At 40.8% G+C, this 17,518-nt stretch overlaps 2 protein-coding genes across 4 annotated transcripts in view; one reads left to right on the top strand and one right to left on the bottom strand.

Annotated features, from left to right (window-relative positions):
• The first annotated feature begins 1,710 nt into the window (after nucleotides 1–1,710).
• On the top strand, nucleotides 1,711–15,225 carry nadk2 (NAD kinase 2, mitochondrial). Of its 2 annotated transcripts, none has more exons than XM_028602412.1 (12): nucleotides 1,711–2,578; nucleotides 2,668–2,756; nucleotides 2,870–2,958; nucleotides 3,319–3,400; nucleotides 3,641–3,724; nucleotides 7,643–7,782; nucleotides 10,605–10,698; nucleotides 10,785–10,880; nucleotides 12,031–12,086; nucleotides 12,195–12,248; nucleotides 12,354–12,477; nucleotides 13,491–15,225. In XM_028602412.1, the coding sequence occupies exons 1-12, from the start codon at nucleotides 2,324–2,326 to the stop codon at nucleotides 13,627–13,629; spliced, it is 1,302 nt and encodes a 433-aa protein (XP_028458213.1). In that variant the 5' UTR covers nucleotides 1,711–2,323; the 3' UTR covers nucleotides 13,630–15,225. The 2 variants fall into 2 exon arrangements, with proteins under 2 accessions (XP_028458213.1, XP_028458212.1); XM_028602411.1 differs by having other exon boundaries at nucleotides 12,010–12,086.
• Nucleotides 15,226–16,181: 956 nt separating this feature from the next.
• The window catches only part of skp2 (S-phase kinase-associated protein 2, E3 ubiquitin protein ligase), a 9,419-nt gene continuing 8,082 nt past the window's right edge, over nucleotides 16,182–17,518 (bottom strand). For both annotated transcript variants that reach the window (XM_028601855.1, XM_028601856.1), the window contains exon 10: nucleotides 16,182–17,316. In XM_028601855.1, coding sequence (XP_028457656.1) covers nucleotides 17,067–17,316 — 250 coding nt within the window. In that variant the 3' untranslated portion in view covers nucleotides 16,182–17,066. The remainder of the gene's footprint in view (nucleotides 17,317–17,518) is intronic.

Raw genomic sequence — 17,518 nt, 5'->3', positions numbered from 1 at the left:
GAAACATATTCCCTGGTGAAGTTGAATATAATTAGTGACGAATACCCCTAAAATCAGGTCACATAGCCTTTTACAAACACTATTCCCTACTCACTTTCACACTAATAAATGAAACATTTCTGTATATGTGTCTTAGTGATCCAAACAATCCCAGAAATACTTGTGTCAGTCCTTAAAAAAATCAGTGAATTTTAGTTTATTTTTAGAACCGTGAGTTCAGCTTTCAGTCTGCCTATTTATACCTCAAAATGGATTGAAGATAAGCGGTCCGTTAATTGGCAGGATTTATTATCAAATCCCAAGGTGGATGTCACATCCAGGGGCGTAGCTCAAAAATTCCGGGCCCTGTAGAAAGGCATTTTCTATGGGCCCCTCCCCACCTCCACAGCTATTCATTCTAGCATCTTTTTTGGGCCCTCCTCACATGAGGGCCCTGGGTACTCAGTCCCCCTTTCCCCCCCAGTCCGACGCCCCTGGTCATAGCTCCATAGATCGAAGACAGAAATATGCTCTATTTGAGATACAGACCATGCGTTGGAAGTATTTTAATCCCTTAAGTACAGGTAGAGCTACTGTCAAACACTCAAGTTCACTCAAAATTGTATTTACAGCTGCACTTATCCATATTTTATGTGTAATTATTAACGGGTTGCTCACAGTGACAAAACCACTAAGAATTATCGATAACACTTTGAACGGATGTGCTTAAGACTTACATGACACTATCATAACCATGACATGACACTATGTCATGAACATGGAGTAGTCTTTATGAATGTTTATGAATGTAAATGATGACATATTTAATGCTAACTTAGCATTGTATGAGATGTTTGTGTTATGAAAACTTGACATTATCCAAGACAGCAATGTATGTGTTATGACAACTTGACATTAACCAAGACAATAATCTCAGTGTTACAACAACTTGACATTAACCAAGACAATAATGTCAGTGTTACGACAACTTGACATTAACCAAGACAATAATGTCAGTGTTATGACAACTTGACATCAACCCACACAACATAAATATGTCATAGCAGGCCTAATCCTCAAACTCAAATAAACTATTTAGCCTTGTGTGTTAACATTACATTAAACTATCATAAGTGGTTGGTTTTTACATTGACTGTCATGAGACTACTATAATTGTGTCGTGAATATTTTTCCTTGACCTCAACTGAAGTGAAAGAATTTGGACTTGTCATAAAGATGTTGTAAAGTTTGATTACAATGTCAAACGCTTTTATAACAGTGTCATGAATAATTCCCTTGACCTCAAATAAAGTGGAACCATTTGGACTCGTCATTAAGGTGTTATAAAAGTTATAAGGTTGGTTGGTTGGTTTTGTGGTGTATTTAGCATCTGCATGACTTGTCTGCTAATTGTATTGTTTGTAATATAGTGCACTGCTTACCACTAGAATTCCAAACGTTATGCCTTTTAGTAATATCAACCAAACTCTATAGCAGGAAAGCAATCAAACACAGGTGCAAAATTACAGGTATTACCGAAGCTCGGTGAATTATCAGTTTACACAGAATAAAAATGCTTGCAATATTGTTGGCAGTAGGAACTATTAGACATTGTGATTCACCCTCCGTACCAGTTGGTGGCGGTAATGCACCAATTAGTTGTTTACCAACCACAAATAAACCTCAAAAATGGTCATGACGTAGCGTACGTACAACCATGCCATAGATATATATGACGTAGGGTACGTACCAAGTTGCATGGTACGTGCAGCGTACATACAGTGTTCTCGTTTATTATTCTCACCTGGTAACGTGTTTAAAAATATTTTGGACATGAGGACTGTGGCAAAGCTCAAGTGTGGTGTGTGGTAAGAGTAGACCCAGTCGGAATTGTAATAGGACCACTCGCTTACGTCTTGTAAGCAAACTGCTATCGACGTTTAGCTTTGGTAAGCTCAGCTGGGAACGTTAACGTAACGCTATCTTTGAACCGTACTAAATACGGTTAGAAGGGTTACTAACTTCAGTTAAATGGCGAGCTGACTGTTGTTATTGGTGTTTTTTTTTATTAACTCGGCTGAGGAAACTCTCCATTTGGAAAGTAATATCTCCAAGTTATAAACGGGTCCCCAACAGCTCGCTAGGTAACGTTAGAGCAGGTCACCTTCCGTCGCAGCTGTGTGTGTGTGTGTGTGTGTGTGACTTCTTTTACCTCCCCGACTTCTGTGACTGGACAATAATAATAACTTCACCTGACCAGAGGAATGACATATGACCCAGTATGTCGGCTACGTAACCGCAGAGCCGTCATTCAACGCGTCTATTTGGCCATGTAATTGAGTTCATGGTTGTGTGTTCACTTGTAAGAATGACTCGCCGCTCGGTGGCAAAGTTTGTGTGCCTTGGGAATCGAGCTGTGAGCCTGCTGTGTGGAAACTCCCTTCGCCCCGTTCACACTTCAGTATGCAACGTCTCATCGCAGCAAAAAGCTGGATTCAAACCGGAAAAAGTAGCAGTGGTTACAAAGACTACGCGATATGAGTTTGAACTGCAGCGGTATCGCTATGCGGGGCTCTCTGAAGAGGACTTTAAACAGCTGGTAAGAGTGTCTTTCACTTCCAGGCACGCTTGTGACCTCCAACGCAAAACGAGCACTTTTGCTATTTACATTCGTTGTCTGTTTTGCAGCTTGCTATGAAGGGCTCCAGCTACAGCGGCCTGATGGAAAGACACAACATCCACACTAACAATGTGGAACACATTGTGAAGAGCCTGCGGTAAGATGTGGCCCGTCACAGGAAGATTATCACAGCCACATTCCCAAGAAGCACACAGGGAAGTGAATCTTTTTGAGACATAAAGGATTGTTTTTATAATTGTGTGTTTGCAGGGGACAAGGCATTGAGGTACAAGTTGTGAAGAGAGGAGAATATGATGAAGAAGTAGTTCGATGGGCAGATGCCATTATCTCTGCTGGAGGTAGGAATTTCTTTTGTTCTTTAGCCCTACTCTGCCATTAATTCATTACAAACACAGTATATAGGCAGTACATGTCATTAAGTCCAGGAAAGTCAAAAATGGTAAATGTTGGCTACAGTTTTTATCAATATATTAAATCTACTATATTTAACAGTATTATCTATACTATTTGTTGAATAAATGAACACTGTATAACATAATCCTCCTTGAACACCAACTTTTGTGCCCAGGCATGATGTACACAATGGGCAGTACTTTAACTTATTCAACCGAGAGGGCAAAAAGTCACATGAACAAAGGCTTCAGACAACACACGCACATACACAATGCAAGTTCTCTAACTGCAGTTTGTTTTGTTAGGTGATGGGACAATGCTACTTGTTGCCAGTAAGGTTTTAAGCAAGGACAAACCAGTTGTTGGAGTTAATACAGACCCTGAGAGGTAAAACACTGAACTGCACTTTTCGGTAAGGGCTTGGATTGTTATATGTGTAAAGAACAATCAGACCTGATATACTGTGGCTCTTTATCAAGAAGTGGGGAAAATTCTTTAGGAAGTTTGTCTATAAGCACTCGAGAGTAAGCCTGACACATAATGTAATGTCATTACTTTACGTTGTTACTATTTAACAGTCCTCCTAGATTTGCCTGCGTCCGTTACATTTCTCTCTTTTAACTATAGGTCAGAAGGTCATCTGTGCCTGCCTGTGCGGTACACTCATGTCTTCCCAGAGGCACTGGCGAAACTCTGTCGTGGTGAGTTCAGGTGCGTATTTCCCCACAAATAATCCAAGCGCTGTTGTACTGTGACTTTCTTCTAGTGAACGTGCTACCCTGTTCTCCTGTGGGTGCTCTGTCACTTAACTTCAATCATCTTTTCCCATCTCATAATAGTGACAACCTACAAGTGAGTTAGTTACTTTGTAAGCGACTACCAAAATAAATATATATATATATATATATATATATATATATATATATATATATATATATATATAATATATATATATATATATATAAAACACAGACATGATGAAATGATGTCATAACTAATGGGATAACTGTCCGCCATCTTACCTGGGTACTGTAGCCTATGGGCAGAAACGTATATGCACAGCTGATATATAACATCAGCTGTGCAGCACCTTCACCAAAAGGACCAAAGTGACTAGGGAGGCTGGCATCACTTTCCACACGTCAGTATAGAGTAGATGAGACGCTTATTTACGTATACGTAGGTGAAAGTGCTCATATTATGCTTTTTGGCTTTTTCCCTTTCTTTTATTGTTATATATCTTTTTTTGTGTGCATGTAATAAGATTACAAAGTGAAAAGCCCAAAGTCGACCCCATAGAGACTCACCATCTCCAACAGAAAACACTGTTCCAAACGGCTCTATTGTAGTCCAGCCTTTACTTCCGTGACAAACGCTCGTCACTTTGTAACACACGTTATAATGTTCGCCTAGCTAAAACCGAGAGCTCAACACACAGGGTGAAAAGAGGAGCTGCAGCAATGTGCAGTACAACAAAAATATAGTGTTATTTGATAATTAAACCATGCAAACCTATTCTGATATAACCTCTAAATACAATCACGAACCAGAAAATGAGCATAATATGAGCACTTTAACTAAAACTACAGAAAGGTCAGTGAACTACGTAGCTTGACTGTTGACTACAAACGGACCAGCTGAGTTTTAACTTAAGTCAACGTAACTGCTAGCGCTCAACAGCATTGATTTTTTTAGCTGATTTAGTTTAAAGGTAATGTTTAGTTAATGTTATAACCATGTTATTATTATAACCCTAACACTAACGTGTAATCTGTAATCTGAATCTATTTAGGATTTCTGCGTTAAAGATATTGCTTAATCTAGTTTATTAACCAGAATATAAAAGACAGTAATTACACCACCAGAATATAAAAGACCGTAATTACATATTAAATTCAGGCAAAATTTAAAAAAATAAAATTATCTGCAATATAAATGCACATTTTCATTAATCATCTTTGTTATTGAATGCAAATTTTCTTCTACTGGAGCTATAATAATCCAAATTCTACCAAAATCTTTGTTTTTTTTTAGTTCATTCTAGACAGGCAATGTTGTCTTATGCTCATTTATTTTTGAAAGAAAAACAGTATTGATGTATTTGTAGAGAAATACAAGGACTATAAAGACAACATGAGCCTCTTTGACCATAGGGTCCAATTGCAGCAATTCTAATACTTCACCCAGGTAAGATGACCACCCTGTGGTTCCATCCCAGAATGGAAAGTCAGAATGCCATGTCACATCTGTTTTATATTTATGGTCACAGGGTCATGCAGAAAATCCCCAAAATGTCTCACTGCTGTTGTCTGTACATTGGTAAACAACTTGGGGCTGTTGCTCTGTTATTAGCTTAGAGTTCAAGAGAAGTTTAAACCTGTGTTGTCTGGAAAAAGTCACGTGGATTCTAAAACCCCACTGCTGTGTCTTGAGACTCTGTGGGATAGATTAAATCCAGTTACTGTGTCCCTTAGAAATCGCCTAACTGCTATTACAGGTCACTTTATCTGAGATTTATTTGAAACCGGCTGCTCAGGATTTTTTTTAATTTAAGTGCAAGACAGAGTTTAGTAAAACCATTGATTTGGTGATTTTTAGATCAATATCTGTTTAGATATTTATTTTACAATAGATAATAAGCAGCAGATGCTTAAGGGCGACACGCCAACCTGTCAATCAGGACATAGGATTGCGTATTGGACTGCGCCATTGGAACCATAAACAACACTGGCTTCCCTGTGTCATCCTCCCCAGATCCACCCTCTAATCCAATAATCGTCAAGTCCGGTTTCAAAAAGCCAAGAATGCGAGCCAAACTTGAGTCTTCAAAACAAACCAATGTAAATTTTACGTCGGCCCAAGTCTAGCATGGTACGGCTCGACTAGACTCTACTTAACTTGCTCCTATTTGTTTTTCCATTAGCAAAAGTTGTGAATAATACCATGCACTTTCTTTGAGATACCACCTTGAGGTTCCAAGCGAGCTGAGCTGATGCTAAAAGATTACATTAAACACTGATTGGTCAGAGAGAATTGTCACTAGCGCGACATCAAACTTCCTGCACAATCCCGGGGGTTTTAAATAGTGACCTCAATATTTTTATTCCTTTGACCCAGATTAAAAAAAAAAAAGAATAAATAAATTTAGCCCGCAAGGTTTACGGTTTGCAATCGAAGAAGCAGATGTGCCTCTTTGGTTGACGATAAAAGGGAAAGGATTCAGCGAGTGAATTAAAGATTATGCCACAGCAGTTTTCATCCGTCTTCGCTATGGCGATCAGTTGAGAATCCCGCCTACACTGAGGGGGTCATATCCGCAGTGAAAGTCGATAACACAGCGATACAGCCTTTTTGGTGCAATAAAAGTGCATTCAGATGTTCAATATGTTTAAATTCATTGTTGATTTTTATTTTTTTTATTTAATAACTTATCAAGCTGTTCTCACTGCATTCACCATAGTCTTCAGAATATAACTGTACAATATTTAAAACCGTGGTTTTCAACCTTTTTTGAGCCACGGCACAGTTTTTACTTTAAAAAAATCCCGCGGCACACCACCAACCAAAAATGACACATTGTAGCCTAATAATCAGAATCTGCATTTTTCCTTTTTTAAAATGTATACATCGCTTTTGCTGGCTTACATCGATGATCTCGGCCCTACTGCTTACATCCTGTCACTGCGGGATGCGCGCGAAAGGTGGCAGCAGGGCTCCAGACTAACTTTTTTCATTAGGAGCATAGTGTCCCCCAACTGAAAATTTTAGCTAGCACAACCAAAAGGTGCTGCAGAAATAAAGTTGCCTTGCCTTACAACCTCAGCCTGTCAGTCAGTCACCAGGGCACAGAAACCACTGCTGTGCCTGCTCGGCTCCGAGGAAGTGTAACGTCAGACGCACCGCGACCGCTTTCGGCTCGCCATTAATATCATATCGCAGCTAACGCTGTCTGCTTGAAGTTATGAAAAACTGTAAACACACTTGAAATCACTTTATCGGCATTTCTGTGACTCACTGTGACTTCCACAAAGCTGCAGAGCCGACGTAGTTTGCATCGTCTGCAGCTCTGCGTGTGTGCGAGTGTTTGCGTGTGTATCAGAGCTCTGCTCTCTGTCAACTTTCAGAGAGGACAGATAAGCTTGCGCTTACGCGCTCTCAGGTACCGAAATGTCAACGTTTAATGTGTAAAAAAGGGGGCAAATTTACTGGTCGCATATGTGCGACTGGATGTAAAATTCAGTCGCACACTCTCAAATTTTGGTCGCAAAATTACTTCCCTGCTGGCAGTAATTCTATTGTCTTAAATCAACAAGGTCATTATTGCGCTATACTGCCACCTACTGACACAGAATAGTATTTAATTTCTCTGCCAGTCATCATATTGAGGCACAGATGCGCAACAATGGAAAATTATTTGCAGTAATTCAATAAAAAAATTTGTTGGACCAATTAAGTAAAATCGGATAATTTCCCACGGCATACAGGACGATCTCTCACGGCACACTAGTGTGCCGCGGCACAGTGGTTGAAAATCACTGATTTTAAAAGATGACCCACTGGTTTAGTTTAAGCCAAATGGTGCTCTGTACAGCAGACGTTGTCCCCTCACCTCTCCTGTGCTGTGTTCAGGTGGCTGTGGCGTCAGAGGATCCGTCTGCACTTAGAGGGCACAGGAATCAATCCCACCCCCGTGGACCTGCATGAGCAGCAGCTGAGCCTGGAGCAGCACAGCCAAGCTCACCGCATCACCACCATGGGCCGTCACCAAAGTACGTCTCCAGCACCCATCGTGTGTTCCTGTCTGACTGTGTGACTTGGAGTTAGATTGTCAATAATGGGCTGCTATTGACTTTCAGTTAGGAACTTCATCAATATGTACACTACCGTTCAGGCGTTTGGAATCAACTCTTATATTGATATTTTTCTTCTTTCCTTCAGTAATAAATATTTTCACAATGATAAACACTGTATCATTCAGATACCTGATGTATTATTTGCATTTAAAATAGTTTGGGCCCCAGTGGAAGAAGAATGAAATAATTCAAACTTCCATATAGTCAATGTCCCCACAGGGTTGCATGACGGGAGAATATTGTTGGAACTTGCATTTTGAATTTGTTTTCCAGTCCAGGAGAGCGTGAGTGACTCTCGATTAGGGGTGTCACGATTCTCCAAATCCTCGATTCGATTACATTTTCGATTCTAAGGTCACGGTTCGATTCAAGTCTCAATTTTTTTAAAGCACAGGTTGCTATGCCATTTTTAGACTAGACGTTTATGCAATATAATATCTGACCTTTGTTCGCAATGTACCACATTACATTGTCAAATTTAAAACATTTATTAACAACATAATGTAACAATAACATATCTTCAGTCAATTGGAAACTTGACAATTTGTCAATAAAGTAGCGCTGCCTGGAAGGCACTAGGATTAGGCAATGGTTATGGTTGAAGACGACAGTCGCAGCGTTGCCTTGAAGCCTTAGTTGGGGGTTTAAAACACCATTGAGCCAGCACAGCAGCTGAGCAGACCGATAACAAAGAGGGCGACTCAGCAGTCCGCTAACTTGTTGCTCTCTCTAATATAACCAAAATAAGCTGCTCTGTTTAGGCTACAAAACGTGCATGCAGGCTGAAATTCAACCATGCGGTTTTGTTGGGATAAAGCTATAAGCAGAAGGAATATCCGCTAGCTGCTAGGCTAATGTGCAATGGTAAACGCACAGAATATGGTACACGCACATATATATAGCAGAGCTTGCAAACTGTGGCTTTTTTGTCGCGAACGTTGTCAACATAACTCACTGGAAATCCAAAATACTACTACTCCAGCATCTACACTCACCTAAAGGATTATTAGGAACACCAGGCTACTAATACTGTGTTTGACCCCCTTTTGCCTTCAGAACTGCCTTAATTCTTCGTGGCATTGATTCATTCATTCATTGGTGCTGGAAGCATTCTTTAGAAATGTTGGCCCATATTGATAGGATAGCATCTTGCAGTTAATGGAGATTTGTGGGATGCACATCCAGGGCACAAAGCTCCCGTTCCACCACATCCCAAAGATGTTCTATTGGGTTGAGATCTGGTGACTGTGGGGGCCATTTTAGTACAGTGAACTCATTGTCATGTTCAAGAAACCAATTTGAAATGGTTCAAGCTTTGTGACATGGTGCATTATCCTGCTGGAAGTAGCCATCAGAGGATGGGTCCATGGTGGTCATAAAGGGATGGACATGGTCAGAAACAATGCTCAGGTGTGCTGTGGCATTTAAACGATGCCCAGTTGGTACTAAGGGGCCTAAAGTGTGCCAAGAAAACATCCCCCACACCAGTACACCACCTCCACCAGCCTGCACTGTTGTAAAAAGGCATGACGGATCCATGTTCTCATTCTGTTTACGCCAAATTCTGACTCTACCATTGGAATGTCTCAACAGAAATCGAGACTCATCAGACCAGGCAACATTTTTCCAGTCTTCAACTGTCCAATTTTGGTGAGCTTGTGCAAATTGTAGCCTCATTTTCCTATTTTTAGTGGAGATGTAGTGGAGGTGTAGCACATCCGCCTCAAGGTTGTGCGTGTTGTGGCTTCAGAAATGCTTTGCTGCATACCTCGGTTGTAACGAGTGGTTATTTGAGTCAAAGTTGATCTTCTATCTGTTGGAATCACTCGGCTCATTCTCTTCTGACCTCTAGCATCAACAAGGCATTTTCGCCCCCCAGGACTGCAGCATGCTGGATGTTTTTCCTTTTTCAGACCATTCTTTGTAAACCCTAGAAATGGTTGTGGGTGAAAATCCCAGTAACTGAACAGATTGTGAAATACTCAGACCAGCCCGTCTGGCACCAACAACCATGCCACGTTCAAAGTTGCTTAGATCACCTTTCTTTCCCATTCTGACATTCAGTTTGGAGTTCAGGAGATTGTCTAGACCTGGACCACACCCCTAAATGCATTGAAGCTGCTGCCATGTGATTGGTTGATTAGATCATTGCATTAATGAGAAATCTTATAGGTGTTCCTAATAATCCTTTAGGTGAGTTTACAGTTGCCATGCTAACTTTTGACTGGCTCTAGCTAAGTTACAGGAGGTCGACTGACTCTCAGCACTTCAACAAGTGACATGGGGGCGTGGCAGTATCGACGATTCCATTTTTTAAATTCAAAATTCAAGATTGTGACTTAATTTTGGTCGATTTCGCCCTCTCCAGTCTACTCAGTGGTAAGGTTGAAGATGTTTAAGCTGTGATATGTCAGTCCATAGTATTATGGTGCTTCTGTTGTGAAGTTGAGCTTTGCTAAACATGTTGCCTATTAATTCCAGCGTGTTATTGGCCGCATTATTGTGCACTTGAGACTGAAACAGGAACCTGTTCCTGTTTAAATCTGCACACATTTTGATGCTAAGCTTCCAGTTTGTTTTACCAAAGATTGCTGATTTCTTCTATTCTTATTTAATTGTTGTCCAAAGGGATCCTTCTGCCTTTTCAGTTGTCAGATTCCACACGTTTGAACAGTAATGTTTCAGTTGATGTTTTTATTCTCTCGCTGTTCTTCTACTAATTCGGTGGCATTTCTCAGGGACAGGAACACTACATGACAGCGTCTCCAAACCTAGACTCCTCCCGATCAGAAGCCTGAATGAAATCTTCATCGGAGAATCTCTGTCCTCCAGGTACCTCTGTCATCCTAACCGATGCACATAACTGTCTACCACAGGGTGACGTTGAACTCCTTTTAAACCCCATGTTAACTTCATAGGGCTTCCTACTATGAGATCTCTGTGGATGACGGCCCGTGGGAAAAGCAGAAGAGTTCAGGACTCAGCATTTGTACAGGAACGGGATCCAAAGCCTGGTAAATTTCACTGTACTTGACTTTCAACTTGACATTAAATGTTTCACTCATGCCTAAAGCGTAATTTATGCTTCTGCGTAAAATCTACGCCGTGGCTACGTACGTAGGTACGTGGAGACACGGGCCCAAACCGGACCTTAGGCCTTAGCCTGACGCGCACCTCTCGAAAAATTTTAACTATACTTCGCTCGGCCGTGGCTTGGTAGCGTTGCATTTCCTGGTTCTCCTTCTCCATAAACAACATGAAATCAAGGAGAGGGTTACCTTTTCCTGCTACAGATTTCCCACCATGGTCACAAAGAACAGGGGAGACACTAGTGTTATGAAATTCCCATGTGTTAAATCCTTTATTAAAGGGTAATTCTTTATTTTTTTCCAACCTGGACCCTATTTTCCTATGCATTGGTGTCTAAGGGACTAATGTGAACAAGAATCTTTGAGCCCCAAACCAGGCTGCAATGTAACCCTATAGGGCGAAGGCCCATCGTCAATGTCTGTCCACCAAAAGTGCTGTTTTGCCACTGAGAGGCTCAGATTGTTACTCTAAGTGTTTGACAACATTACGGAAGGTAACCTGTTTTTTTGTTTAAACCAGAAACCGCTCAGAAATCGCCATTGCCAAACTCCCCAGGCTCCATGTAAATAATCACTACTTTTAGTGTGTATAGAGCCAGCGTATTTCCACATGTAAATAGGTGAATTAAGGGTTTATTTCAACCAAAACCAGAGTGGTGATTGTTGGAACAGTGGAAAGATGAACCAAGACTGCTTTTGATAAGTTTATATCAATGGAGTCTGGGTTTGGCAGTTTTCGGGTTTCTTGTTAAACAAAAAGGATCTTACTCTTTAACAAAAAGTTTCGACCTCGTAGGGATCCTTTTCATAATGTTGTCAGACACTTAGAATAATAATCTGAGCCTGTCAGTGGCAAAACAAGCACTAAATTGAAAATAACGTTACATTGTACCTTTTTTGCTGCTCCAGACTTCAGCAGTCTTGCTTAATAATGGACTGATTTCAAAGATAGTTGTTCCCATCAGTCACTTAGACAAACATACTGTAGGAAAGTAGCGTCCAGGTTGAAGGAAAAAAACAAAGTTACCCTTTAATCCACTTGTCTGCTCTTCAGTGTTTTCTCTCTCTTGGTCAGGTCATATAACATCAACAAACTTGTTGAACAATCTGTGGAGGAGGTTCTAAAAATCGGTACGTACCGCATGTCTGCAGGTCTTGATTTTAAAATGAAGTCTATGAACCATGTTTTGTTCTCCAAATGCATCACCTAACTTCACTGACAAACTTATCTTTTCTCAGGGAAGTCTCAAACAGGTCTTGATATCCCGCTAAATCGTGACTTCATCGAAAAGGGTGAGTTGATCCTCCTGTATATACTTTTGCAATTGTTTTTGCCACTTTGTTTTTATGTGACAATGGTGTGTGTGTTTGTGTGTGTGTGTGTGTGTGTGTCTTCAGTTACTGACGAATACAACGAGTCTCTGGTGTTCAGTCCGGATGAGAGACGTTTGTTCTACAGCATCAGGGAGCCCATCGTCAACCGAGTCTTCTCCAGCAGTCGGCAGAGAGGCTTCGCCAGCAAGTTAGTGAATTCTTTCTCAGTGTCAGAACCAAACCTAAATCCCTCCATATTATGCTCATTTTCAGGTTCATCATTGTATTCAGAGGTTGTACCAGAATAGGTTTACATGGTTTAATTTTCAAAAAAAAAGTTTGTAAGTAACCCAGGAGTTTATTTAAATTGTCTGATGGCTTCTACTCTCTGCTCCTCGCTGCTAGCTAGCTAGCTAGCTAGCTCTCCGACTCTCCTCCATTAGTTGTAGCTCCTCGTCCATGTATTCAGGCTCGAATAGGTACGGGCGACCTTCGTTGATCTCTTCTGCTGTTCTCTTGCTCCTTCTTCACTACTTCATCGGTAGTCTCTTCCGGCAATAGATGTTGAGCTCTGTGCGGGATCAGCGGCGCACAACAAAGCGGAAAACAGGAAGCCTGGACGAGTTCGAGGGCAACCGGATGCCAGGACTCAGAGTGACTGCAAGTCTCTCTTGTAAACTTACTGGGTTAAGAAGAGTTCTTTTATGGTGAATGAAAGGCTTGATACGACGGAGTAGGTCATCCAATCAAATCGAAACATTGACGTCAACGCTGCTGCCAGTTCTGCCATCGTTGACCTTTTTCTTCTTCTTCTAGTCCGTAGAAATAGCAAAGTCGGTAGCCTTTTCTCAGTAGCGCCACCTCTGTTCAGGAGAAGACTGCAACTGGTGGCAACCACCACGTGCCAGTATAAACAGTTAGGGCGCTCCCATGACATCACACGGGCGCTCGACAGGTCGGGAACGCCGAGTACACCGCACGCTTAACTCCCTTTGGGGGGGACTTTGGGCTTTTTGACTTTGTAAACCTATAACGTGCACAAAAAGATATATAACACAACAAAGGTAAGGGGAAAAACCAAAAAGCATATGAGCACACCGTGGCGCTAACGTTGGTTATGATTTTGACACTGAATTTTAAACTGAATTGAAATTGAACTTTTAAAGAAGCTGTAAAGGTGTACCTTTTCTTTTGAATGTAATGATGCCTCCAATGCTTCAGGGTGTCTGTCCGCTCACGGTGTTGGGACGCCTGCATGGTGGTCGACGGCGGGACTTCGTTCGAGTTCAACGACGGCGCCATCGCTACACTCAGCATGAGCGAGGAGGATCAGCTCCGGACCGTCGATCTCGAAAACTGAGAAGAGTCCAGAGAACCCGACACTGGACTGGTGTCTCTCAGGCCAGCTGTTTAAAGGGATGGGGCTCTTCACCTTTTAGCCTGCGCAAGTGTTAAATATTTTTATACCTGGGGGGGGAAAAAAGGTATTATTGTTGCTATTGTTTTATTGAATGTGTGCATTTTCACAAACTATTTCCAACTCCTTTTTTTTTTTTTTTTTTCTTTTGCTTTTCATTCTCTATTCCACTATCCCCAGGTTAGACCAGGTTTTGATCCTCTGTGTTCTAATGGCTTTGATACATTTTAGAGATACTGTGTTAAGCAATATTTAAAGTATGTTACTATTGACTGTCTTTCAATGCATCACATCAACAGAGAGCAGAGGGATTGAATTTGTATCCAACAATGTATTTCAGATTACATTTTGTGTTGTGCTTTCACACCCGTGTAGCTTTCAGTTAATGACCTTTAATTGATAAGAATGAAGTTATTCTATATATATATATATTTTTATTGTCAACAAATCTCAAAATGAGTCCGACTCACTACTTTCTGACCTCCCAAGCGGTCTGTGTCACTCAACCCTAAGTCCATTTGTTCTTACTGAAGACATAAGTCTTGGAAAACAGCTCACAAATATAATAATAAAAACTCCTTTTTTTTAATGAACACTACTCAAACAGGAGGAAATGGTGCATTTGGTGGATTATTTTCAGCAACAGATTAATGACACTTGGTACTTTTGTGGCAGCAGGACGGTGTGTGTGGGGGATTGAGTCAAAATAAATCTAGTGTGGGTGTTCCTGGTAATGGAAGGCACTGGGTGATGTCGTTTGGCTCTGCAAATGGGATTTGTATAGATTACCAGACTTTCAAAAGTCTTAATTTGTGCTTGTATAAAGGTTTATCTATATGGTTAACTGAAAGCCCAGTGGCTGTCTGTTACGTCTTGTTTGATGACTAAAGATATTTTTGGAACAAAGCTTATATTTTTTCTAGCTCTTTTAAGCCATTTGAGCTACGAATTAAGTTTGATTAAGAAAGACAAAAACAGATTGAAATGCACTAAAAACACCATGCTTTAAAGGGGCATGTTTAGGTCAAAAGTATGTCTTGTAACCTTTCAAAGACCGGATGTTTAGCTTTAGGAGTGCTCCTGAAATGGCAGCATGTGCCTATTTCCACATCCAAAACTACAGGGTGTATACTATATCTGATATGAAGTGAAACAAACAAATGGCTTTTAACCAGTAAAGCCACATGAAACTAAATGCTTAAACGATGCTGTATATGGTGATGCTGAAATTCTAAATCACAGTCTGACCAACGTGGTGGTGTAGTCGTAATGATTTCAAATATTGAATACAAATCTAGTCGGTCTCTTGTGTGCACTTGTAATTCCACTTGATCAGTTTAACTTTTTTTTTTTTGTTTCAACTTGTATATATATATAACCCCTCTCTGCCTTTTTTTTTTTTTTTTTTTTTTTTTTTAGGACTAGTTTCCAAAAACAATCAGGAAATTGTAATATGCAGCGTTCCTCATGAGTATATTGTGTCAGTGTGTTAGGATGTGCTTTGTTTTTGAATCAGATAAAGTGAAATGGAAAAAGAAATGCTTGTATTGTGCTTATTCAAACTCACTACTGCCTCATTGTCACTTCCAGTCGGTGTATTACTAATGAAACCACTGTTGACTGGGTGTGGGTAAAAGAGTCAAGCCGAAGGTCAGTTTACCTACATTACAAAACACACACTAAGACATTTGCCTTGGCTGGTACGGTGATACCGGTATCTAGCCGTGCAGAGAGCTGTGGTTTTGTTCAGGTTTGAGCTACAGTTTTTATTATTTACCTTTACTAGTTATTGCCCCAGATTAGAGCAGTAGCCCCTCCAAATGTCTGTACGTCCCTGGGGACACGCTACTGCCGAACCCATAATACGTGTACTGTACTTTTAATTAGGACTTACATTGTTGTATTGTTACTTTTACTTGAAGGCTCTGATTAATTAAATGTGGCATGTACAGGAATGTAAATTGTAAGTATATTTACGTATCGCTTTTCTAGACTTTCTAACGCTTTTACATAGTACAGGAACCATTCACACACTGGAGGCTGAGGCTGCTGTACAAAATCATCAGATAAACATTCACTTATTAAGTCCGATGAAACAGCATTGAAGGAAATTCAGGGTGCAGTGTCTTGCAGTAGGACACTTAGACTTGGGACTGCAGGGCCAGGGGTGGAACCCCCAACCTTCTGATTGGTAGGCAACCACTCTTACCACCTGAGCCACGGCCACCCAGTAGTCAGAGGAATTTCATTGATCTATACATGTCTTGTGTGTATGTAAGTGTATGCATACATGTAGGTATGTACCATTTTTAATAGTATGTATATATACACACACACACACTTGCTGATGAAAACCACATCATGAATTCTTTGTCAAAAATATTACTTTCAAGGTCACATATGAACTTTCAGGCCCAACTTTCATATTTTGTTTGTTTGACAAACTGCTAGGACTTCAAACAAAAACAAACTCCGACACAGAAGTTTGGGTTTCATTCGTTTACTTGTTAAGACTCAGAAGGGAAAATGAACAGTTCCCAAGTAAAAAAAAAAAAAAAAAAAAAACTCCCATTCCTAAATATTCAGTCCAAGAGACAATATGAGAAATGGTGATACGGAGCATTAAACATACAGCACATCTACAGGGACATAATGAGCTCATCATAAAAAGCAACTACTGTCCAGCTGGAGAGCAGACAACCTGGTCCAGTTATTACAGTAGCACACAGCCAGACAGTGGAAGCCTGCACACAAACGTACTGTCTGTTCAGCAACACTGGGCTTCAACAGGAATACCAATATCAACAGTTAGGAGATTCAAGATCCACATTCTTCATTTCACATTAAAACTTCTTCACTCAGTAAAATCACCTGCTCGGTCATTATTACAGCTGAGAACAAGACATATGTGTCCAATAGTATTACTCAAATGTCTCAGGAGTGATCTGTCCCATATGCAGTACCAGTCCAAAGGTTTGGACAAACTTTCCCCATTCGCTTGAATGAAATAATAGTGTGTCCAACCTTTTGACTTGTACTGTATCTGAAGACATCTTACATCTGACAGAAGTCAACATTTCATACGAGTCTTTTACACCATGTTTTCCTTACAAAATATTTAAATAAACACATTATTAGAACCTTAAACAGATTCAAAAATCTATTAAACATTTGTGTTAAAACATTCCAACAAGAACCGGATTCAACATCCAAATCTGACATTCCTTAATGAAGTCTTACATTTGCTCTACAAGCTTGCATGTTGAGTACTTTAAAAAACGGCTTAGTCAGGTGTGTGACTTTAGAACCCTTAATGCCAGCCAACGCTAAAAACAACAACCATCTTCTATAGCAGCAACAAGCACTGAAACACGGCTCCATCACCGCACCACGGGCTGGACGTAGAAGTGGGGCAGTAACGGGGTGAACCTCAGTCGACATTTGGTGTTCCACATGAGGTAGTCGACGGGCCTGGGGGCGGTGGCCGGCGTGGGCCGGGCGATGCTGGAGAACGGCAGCGTGTTGATGCTGACCAGAGGCAGCTCCTTCTTCAGAGAGGACAGGTGGCTGCCGTTCACGATGCCGAACACGTCCAGCAGGCGCAGCAGAGGGAACGCCTTACCCAAGTCCCTGGAAATATTAGAAATATGACACGAGTTAGGGTTCGGACTTCCAAACTCAGTCACTCTAACCAAAGTAGGGCTGAACAATTTCGTGAATAAAAAAAATAAATAAAGTGAATTTTTTGATTCGATATGCAGTTAAACTACATGAACCATGACAAAACAAATTGCCAGTACCAAACACCTATAGCACATTGCGCATCACCACA

The sequence above is a fragment of the Perca flavescens genome, chromosome 16 (genome assembly GCF_004354835.1).
Source record: "Perca flavescens isolate YP-PL-M2 chromosome 16, PFLA_1.0, whole genome shotgun sequence".
Taxonomy (NCBI): Eukaryota; Metazoa; Chordata; class Actinopteri; order Perciformes; family Percidae; genus Perca; species Perca flavescens.
The sequence above is the reverse complement of the archived record's forward strand: the minus strand, read 5'-3'. Positions and strand labels throughout refer to the sequence as shown.

Coding starts and splice junctions, on each gene's coding strand:
- nadk2 (XM_028602411.1), top strand. CDS start 2,324: ATGGTTGTGTGTTCACTTGTAAGAATGACTCGCCGCTCGGTGGCAAAG. Junction 7,783..10,604: donor CACCATGGGCCGTCACCAAA/GTACGTCTCCAG, acceptor GGCATTTCTCAG/GGACAGGAACACTACATGAC. Junction 10,881..12,009: donor GGAACGGGATCCAAAGCCTG/GTAAATTTCACT, acceptor TCTGCTCTTCAG/TGTTTTCTCTCTCTTGGTCA.